Source organism: Mytilus edulis, chromosome 14 (genome assembly GCF_963676685.1).
Source record: "Mytilus edulis chromosome 14, xbMytEdul2.2, whole genome shotgun sequence".
Classification (NCBI taxonomy): Eukaryota; Metazoa; Mollusca; class Bivalvia; order Mytilida; family Mytilidae; genus Mytilus; species Mytilus edulis.
The window spans coordinates 35,997,637-36,007,329 of record NC_092357.1 but is presented as its reverse complement, the minus strand read 5'-3'; the positions used below and the strand labels follow the sequence as shown (position 1 = coordinate 36,007,329).

Sequence of the window (9,693 nt, the reverse complement as noted above, 5' to 3'; positions counted from 1 at the left end):
AAAAACCAACAGAATCTTTATAAATGTTCATTTGTGTTCAGAGAACTGCGGTGAAACCATTATTCATGCAGGATGTGCAATATTTTCAATTATTCCATGGAAAGCATTATAATATGGCTATAAGAACTTTTATTTGACCAGAAAGTAAACGGGAAAATATTTGTTAAAAAAAACAAAACAAAAAAAGTTCTTTTGGAATACTAAAAAAAAATATTTTAAAAATGGTATCTACATTTTAATATATACCTTTCGTAACAATTCAAATACAAAATGTAACAGCACGTACAGCCAAGCTGATAGTTAAGGATAACATAACAGCCAATTGAAAGTGACATAGAACAAAAATATCTGTCTTATCTACCTTTTTGAAAACTACATCATGTTGATAAATTAAAACTTTTTTTTTCATTTTTGTGAACAATTATTGATATCTAGATACCTTACTCAATACATGTCTATACATTAAATGATTTCCTATATAACATATCTTATAGTAATTCCAGTAAAATTGATCGCTTGTAAACAAATCTGATATACCCGGTCCTTACACTCAAAGTAATGCAAAATATAACGAAATTTTGTTTATGAAAACTCATTTTGAAAGCAAAATTGCCCCTTTTTTGGAAAATAAATTATTATACTGTTTTCTGCAAATATATAATAAGATTTCTATAACACAGAGGTCAGATCAATTGCATGTCAAAAGTTCTAAACAACTTTGTACAACGCAACATTTCCTCCTTGATTACATATGAGTAATGTTTTGGTATCCTTATCAAAGTCCACAGTGTTTGGATATTTCAATCCATCTGATTCTGTCAGTAATATCTTACTGTCTTTACCGTCCTGTTGTATTATTGTTAGATTATTTGATATAAAACCTACAACGTAAACATTATTGTAATTGTCTACTGTTACGCCGAAAGGAAATGCGATGCTTTTGGTTTGCCATAATTGTTTTCCATTGACGTGACAACAATGTACTTTGTTCGTCTTGCAATCAGTGTAAACTATCTTGTCTCTGATCGACTGGATGTAAACTATACCACTAGATACTTCTTTTAATGTTACTAGTTGTTTTCCTGATAGATCCAGTACTAATATGTCGTCTCCACTTACAACGAAAAGTTTCTCATCCTCGTAAGACACTCCCAAACAACTATTTTGGAAACAGATTTTCTTCTCAATATTGAAAGTATTGTATTTCATTATTTCTAGGTATAATGCGTCTCCGTACGTCACAACAATACGATCACGATCTATCACAGCAATATCGTGCTAGAAACTGGAATGTCACGGACATGTTCACCTGTGCCACTGTACTCTATTAAAGGATTTTGCTTGTAACTTGCCATCAATAAATGACCATTAGGCAATATGACGCAGCCTGTAATATCAATTTCATTGTCCATCTTCATTTGAAATGATTGAGTTAATTGAAGTTTTATGTCGGATATGTTTCTTGATGTTGATACGTTGATCCTATTCTGAGCTTGGTCAATTTTGGGGTCTCTAAAAGCAAACTTGATGGACCTTTCAGAAACCCTTATTTGTCCAAACTCTGCAACTTCCTTTGATAATTGTTTGACTATACTATGAACAGTTACTTTCAATTCATAATCCTTGGCAGCAGCTATTACATCCTTGATTGATTCTATCTCGTTTTCAATCTGTTTATTGACCTCACGCGTTCCAAGAAACACTTGTATGTCAGACGAAAATTGTTTCATGTGAAGTGTTTGTTCTCCTAGTTTTGTAAGCATTTCTTCTGTTGATTTTAGTTTCCGAAGGATTTTTATATATTTTGATTTACAATTGTGAGATGTTGATCTTAGTTCTAGTAACAATTTCTCCTGTAGCCTGTCTAGTTGGCCGTTTATTTTCGTTCTTGTTTCAAGAACCATGGTTTTTACAGCCTGTTCTTGCTTTTCGATTTCCTTTGTAGCAGATTCACGATTCTTGATGCATTGTTTAACCTTTCGCAGACTGCCCTCAATCGTCTCTTCTAGGTCAGATAATGCAGTTGATTGTCTTGAATTTGCTGAGTTAGCACTTATTGGTATAACATCAGAACATGCCTTGTGTTTTGACGGGACACAAACAATACAAAGGACTTCGTCGTGACTTTTACAGAACCACTCCAGGTTTTCTCCATGATGCACACAAGTTTGGGAGATTGAAACATGTTCAATCTTATGATAATCGTTTATTGAAATAACCTTATGGTTTCTTGTGGTTTTGCCTTTTCTGTGAACGTTTTCACAATCTTCACATAATCCTTCTTCACAATTTGTGCACCATTTCCCTGCATCCTTCGTAACGTCATCAAACAGACACGGACCACATAATATATGTTTTTCTAAAGCCATTCGAACTTACTGAAAGAAAAAAAAATATGATTAAGTTTCTTAAAATCATTTTCACCATCTTTGTCGTTGGTTCATTTATAAGCCTATCGCCACTTTTAGTGATATGTAAATGTTAAATATATCTTTCAAAGTAATCAGATAAATTGTATGCATTCAATACTATTGATAAAATTTAATAAATTTTAACACATTTGCTCTGCTAGTTAGGAAAATCGTGTCAATCCAATGATCAATTTACATACTATGAAAACTTCTCGAAAATTTCTAAATCCATACCTGTTTTAGTAGAGATTGAAATTTAGCAATTGAAAAAAATATAGAGCTGGCAGGGACATTGTAATCCAATCATATTTAAGAGCGAGGGAGCAAAAAAGTTTAAATTGGAGTATTCCTCAATACAATATTACAAGTATTAGAGGGTTGAGATAAAAAAAAAAACAAAAAAAAAACTAGTTTCACCACAAAACATGCAGGTCTCAGAGTTCAAGAGAGGCGAAAGATACAAAACAGATATTAAAAATCATAAATCGAAATCAATCTGACAATTTCATGGCACAAAATGAAAAATGACCAAAAGACAGTCACTATACTAAACACAACACATGCTCTCTGGAAAATTAGGCATATCCTGCTCAAACTTGGCCCCCGTCGCGTTCCCCATTAAACTACAAACCCGGGCAATAGTCTGAATTCGGTAGGTGGTCCGGGAACACAGTTATCGTCCCTTGATTTTCGTTGTCTACACATATAGTCCCTAGTGTGGAAAGTGAGTTACTTGCCTTTTTTTTAAACCCTTTTTCCAAATTTATTTTTTTATGTTTAATGCCTTAAATAGCAAGTAAGAGGAATGCAACTACACTAAAAAATTAAGGTCATCAATTTTAATGCAAAGCAGTGATTTGGGCAAGCTAAAAAAGGTTAAAAATTAGTATTTCAGAGGCTGTCAAAAGAATTCAAGACCCCCTTTACATAAATTGTCCATATCTTGAGTTAGAGCTGATGATGTTTTCTATAATTTTGATATAATTTGTCCCAAAAGTAGTAAACCACACTGTAAAAATATTATTATTGAGAAAGCGCAGAAGGGATTTTATCAATTTCCATTTATTGTCTAAAAGAAATGCACTACAAAATAACTCGGGCCAGATCATATTCGATGAAAGGTGAACGGGATTAGGGTTACGACAACTTGAACTTATCCGTCGTCATCTGAAACAGATATTCTATACTGACCAACAGCTTGTGATAGCGTCAGCCGCATATGAATATTATAAAGGAATAATTCGGGAAAAGAGGGGCATAGTTGGTTCCCATGGAAATGCCGATTGTTTGTTTGAAAGCACGTCCTCTATTTGTTACACATAGGTTGTCAATCAAGAAATCAAGCATCTTGATTATGTCAGTTTGAATCAGATTGATTTTTCACAAAGTACGACTGATTCCTCAATAAATCAAGATAATAATATTTACGTCGGTCAGTCTATTTATGAAACAAAGCCGAACAATTTTTTTCGGCTTGTCTTATATTTTGGAATACTTGTGTAAAAGATAGACAAGTCAAATGTTTAATACTACTGCAAGAGAGACTTTATTGAAAGAGATCTTTGGATATCATAAGTATCCATATTTTATTCACGCTGGTCCTAAAATAGGTAGTTACACAATAACTTGAAAACCGACTTTGATGTGTGATCCAATTAATGTTATTAATCTAGACAGAGGTTTAACTGAGCACTAAAAAGACCCACCATACAATTGTTTGGTAAGATTCATATGGTATTTAAGCATCCACTACAGTGACTGAAAATCAAGTTCTTTGTCTTTGGTTAAAATTTTAAAGGCACATTGATTGAACAGACCTATGATTTTTCAAGATTTCGTCCTTGGTCAGTTTCGTTGGAGGTATATTATGATTAATCAAGTGAATTGCAAATACCCCAATCCCTTGTCAGTATTTAATGTAATTTGACTTCCACTTTTATTAACAATGTAATAAAAGCCAACCAGATTATAAATGAATAGGGATCTCGCACAGGAGATTTATATGTCAGAAACAATGTTAGAGGTTGTCACATGAGAGTTCCAAAATGGGATAAGAAATAACCCTTGTATGACAGGTTACATTCTATGTACACGTTCTATACTTTTTCTTTGATTTAATGAGATCATTTCAAGTAGAATTCATCTTCTAAAATGATGTAGTCTGTTTTTTCACATTGTTACTTTTGTTGCATTGATTGGTATTCATTTAAATAAACGGAAAGCATGTGTACACAGAAGGAGGAAGTTATGAAGTCACCATTTCGCTCCAGAAATGATAGTTAGAATCCTTACAAAATCAGGTTACTCTTTTTTAATAAAAAAAGGACGAAAAAGTCAATAGTCACTTAGTGTCGATATATTGTTAATAGCGGTAGCGAAATTTGTTCTAGGGGACATACATGCTATGTCCTCAGCGCCTGTAAATAACAAAATCAATTACACCATACTTTTATTTCTCAAAAGTGCACGAATTACAATAATACAAAAGAAATATACGAATTCGAAAAAAAAAATTGTACAAATTTGTCTCGATTAGTTATAGTTAAACTATGATTGAAAGAAATTACGAAATCATGCGAACAACAATATATGTTGAACAAGGAAGTTGAATATACCAATAAATGCGCAGTTTCGCTATTCCTTTTCTTCTTCAAATACAAAGAATTTAAAGTAAAATGAGGTTTTTCGGAAATCAAAACAGTAACGAGGATTGTGTTTAATAAATTTAACCTGTTATACGATATGTCGTGTATCTGTCAAGACATATCTTCCTTACGTTGATCAATATAAAACAGTGTTTGTAGTCATAGGAAAAATGACTTGATATGGAATAAGATTTAAGCGCACGATATTTCAAATCGTTTAAATCGTACCAGACGAACTATGTCATATTGTAACGATTCAAATCTTATTTGAAATTTCTTTTCCTGGTAAATGTTGAATTATTTATCCCTGTTGATATGAAAAGAGGGGGTATTTTCTAGTTATGACGTAATTATTTTTATTCCGATACAGATACACTCTTTGATAATGTATTCTCTTCCGTGATAACCAGATAACATACTTGTTAAACTTAATTAAAGAAATAATTTTCCTTGATACTATCGATGCGACTTTTTTTGGAAGAAAAAATTCCACATGTTTGTTTTTTCTCTAAAAGAATTATAGGAAATACTTACAGCCACATTTAGAACTTGTTGGGAAAATAAGGTTTCAAAAGTGTCATACAAATTGGATATAAATAATTTTGGCTGTTATTTTCTAGTATTTTTTTTGTCATACATGTATTTACATTTCCTGTTGTATTGCAGTATTTATATATTCTTGTCTCTCAAATTGTAGGATTTGAGCTTTCCTACTAAAGGTAAAGGTAATCGAACCCAATAGATTTATCAAATTCTATTTTCTCTCTTTCTATCAATTAAATTTGAGTTTGTTTTTTATTATTTCGGGTTGGCTATATAAAATGAATAAGGGAGGTGTAATTTAAAAAAGATATCGAAAGAGACAAACAGTACTCCTGAACTCAAGGGGCGATATTCCGGATACATGTCGGTGCATTATAACAGTTCTTAATATGTATGAATTAATTGTCATGGAATATTAAGCAATCAACAATCAATCAATCATTCGGTGCAGTATATCAATCTGTAAAACGTGAATAATCAGTCTTAAACTCTAAAATACCAGTAAATACATAAATACATCTAAAGTCGCTGTTTCTACATATCTCCCTTTAGTTAATTTAGCCTCAAATAATTGTTTCGCAATTTGTGAATGGAAACTTGTTAAAGATTTATAAAGTGAACACCATTGACATGTTTAATTAAGATAAGAGTGGGACGGAGCAAATTGAATGTCCCCTCTTTAGAAATGACAGAAAGACTACCGGTTTCCATATCAGGTTCAACACCCAATCTCAATCTGTCACTCACTTTTATCCCCTAATGAACCGAAAAAAAAACTCAATATATATGGGATAGAAAATCTGACATTTATTGAATTTCGGAACAATGAACATAAGCAAATTGAACCAAACAATTATATTATAAGTGATTTAATAAAAATACTAGACGTAAGGAGTACAAATAAGCATCACCATATTTATGATAACAATATAATTTTGTAAACGAACCAACTAGAAAAATAGAACGCACTTAGACACAAATTAAAGGATGCAGACACGAATCTTATTTGTGGGTATTTCATGCACTCATTAGAAAAAAGTCTTGCTTTAAGTATAAAAGAGATATCCGTTACAAATTTTAGTCGGGAAATATTTTCTTAAATAACCTGAAAATTAAGTGAAGACAAATCTAAAATAAAATAAATGATATGTGGTGGTCAGAACAAATATATGTTTAAGATTGTTAGAAATGTTCAATAAATTGTTATAAGTTGTTGTATCACCCCAAAAAGCAATAGCAAAGTCCATGCTTCGGTAAGAGAAACTCCAATTATTATTCGGATAAAAAAATAAGGTGTGCATCAACATAGTACTGTTAGGATTATGAGAAAGTTTCAATAAATTTTAATAAGGGGTTTAAAACATTTGTAAAAGGATTGCAGATATGAAATGGTCAGCCAAAAATGTGCACCAAAGAGTGCAGATCCATTTCCTTCGAAAGTTAACCCAAACAATCATGCAAATGAAAAAAAAGTGAAATAATAGGTGCAAAAGTATATAATATGATTGGAAGTTTAAAATTTTTTGTCCTGCAGTTTAAATGCAGTTACCAATAGAAATGTGAGACACAAGGATAAACGAACGGACGGACTCATCCATAACAATAAACCACCCCTTTAGAAACCACGGACATCAAAATATATATCAATATAAACTTTATAAAATATATTGACAGTACTAGTTTTCATGCGAATACGCTTATGTGTCCGTGAACAAAAAAATCATCATGTTGGCAAAGAGCCTTCACTACTTTGAGTAAATCAGTCGACCATATCCATCACGTCCATTTTGAAAAAAAAAATTGATTTGGTGGGTTTTTTTTATTAAAAGAGGGTAACACAGCTAGAGGCTATGTGTGGGTCTCCTTTACATAAATATATACAGATTCACAATTAATAAAGTTTATTTTTTCTAAATTTTAACACAAGACAACAATACTTTATCTGTTTATTTGTATTTATTTTAAGAGGGCTACACAGTTAGCCATATAACTAATCTTCCCTGAGACCCTCATCATAAAAAATCATAAACAAAATGCAAAAATATACATTGCATACATTAGTATAAAAATCAAGTATGATAATAATGTTCAATACAACTTGATAAAAAAATTTGAAAAAATAAAAGTGATAACAAAATCAGTTTTCAATATTTTTTCAACAGGTTGATTTCAATAAATGATATGTTATTTTGTATTTGAAAGAATTAACATTTGTAATATTTCTTAACGATATTGGCAAATTATTCCAGAAGAATGGTCCAGAATACATAAAAGATTTTTTGAACAATTCGATTGTTGGTTTAGAGAGTATGAGGTTTCCTTGAACAGCATTTTTTAGAGCTATGGATTTCTGTCTGAAACATAATGAAACTTGTTAGTAAGATATGATGGGGCATCATTTTTGATGCACTTAAATGTCATCACAAACTTGTTATATTTTATTCTCTGTTCAACTGTCATCCAGTTTTAGTGTTTGAATAAGGGTTCGGAAGGACAGGACAGTCTGCACAAACAAGACATAAAGATGTTAAGTTCACATCCATCCAACATGTCCAACTACTAACTCATTTTAACTTATGGAACAATATGTGGGACATATTCATACAAACGAAATTCGTACAAGGAAGTTCATTATTATACAAAATTTGACAATATTACTTTCAAATTTAAATAAAACACAGTGCTTCCAGTGAGATAAATCTTTTGACAGTTATAGGATATTAATAACAGTAACAAAGAATTTGTGATACGAAGTTAAAGATTACCTGCTATGTTGTTACCACCTAATTACCAGTTATTTGTCGAGACACAGTTTTTAACCTTGTTTATTGACACACATAGTTCGTCATACATTTGTCATAGGTATGTGCAGTGACTCGACTTGAATAATATTTAAGAGCGCGATATTTTGAATCGTTTAAAAGTGTCGATTTAACACAAAGTATATTACAATATGATTTTTATTAAAAATTACGTTACCATCTTTTCAATAGACATAATCTTTTCATCATATACAATCTCTTCCGTCATTGCACAAAAGCAGATAACAAAATTATTAAAGGAGTGCATTTTTATAACAATTTATGAAAAACCCAAACTTAGCAAGTATAACGTACTATTTTAGAGAAACTTTATTAATTTGATTTGACATCAGACGTAATCATCTTTCACCTTTTGTAACTGATCTGATAACTATTAATCAGACAAAAACGAACTATTATTTGCTCTTTTTTTATCAAGTTACATGCAAGGAAATGCATAACAGAAATTGGAGAGGTATGTTAAAAGTAATAAAATCAAAAACACTTACTTGCACAATTACAAGGAGATTATTGGGTTTATCTGTATAAAACAATAATCTCTAAATTCTTAATCTAAATAGTAAAATATTAATCAATTCAGAAGAATCCAGTGTACATTATCAGCATGGTAGACTACAAAAATACACAATCAAGTAAAGCAGTACGAAGTAATACCGTTTTTTTTTTAAGTTTGAATATCGTTATGAAAAGCAATTTCCTGGTCATAACTAACTGGACTTCATATGAAAAAAATCTCTCAGGCTAAAGGTTATTCTCTTGAGTCTATCTTCAGATAGTCTTGCATGAAAATAGAGTTAAAGGTAAGTGTTGTTTTAGTTTCTATTCTATTGAGTTATTCGCACATTTATGAATTTCTGAAAGTCAACATGGTGGCTCACTTATAACTACAACATGTCAACTGTGGATTTGACGGTAAAAAGAAGCCAACGAAAATGTTTGGAGCAAGAAATATAAGCATTAAGCAATTTTTCCAGAGATTATTTAAGAAATACATAGGAAAATGAAATAGATTAGTTGGAAATGATTTGCTTCATCTTACAGGGGGTAAAATATAACAGCCACACAATGGTACATTTGTCTTTGCCTCAGTTTTATCTATCACTGTATTCTTTTTCATCATTTTCAAATTCAAAATTAAAAGTTTGTCAAGATGTGTGAAGAAGATGTCTTTTAGAATTTCTTAAAAAGATTAGTATATTATTGCTATTAAAAACATTTTCGAGTGTCTAAAAATCAATTATACATTGTGAATCAAAACCAAATAATCTTTAT

At 31.1% G+C, this 9,693-nt stretch overlaps 1 protein-coding gene across 1 annotated transcript; it reads right to left on the bottom strand.

The window, feature by feature from the left end:
- Window positions 1–252: 252 nt before the first annotated feature.
- Window positions 253–8,434, bottom strand: LOC139503072 (E3 ubiquitin-protein ligase TRIM45-like). Its single transcript, XM_071292744.1, has 2 exons — window positions 8,365–8,434; window positions 253–2,378 (listed from the first exon to the last, which is right to left on the bottom strand). Exon 2 carries the CDS (start codon window positions 2,367–2,369, stop codon window positions 1,263–1,265), a length of 1,107 nt encoding a protein of 368 aa, XP_071148845.1. The 5' UTR covers window positions 2,370–2,378; window positions 8,365–8,434; the 3' UTR covers window positions 253–1,262.
- Between the last annotated feature and the right edge of the window lie 1,259 nt (window positions 8,435–9,693).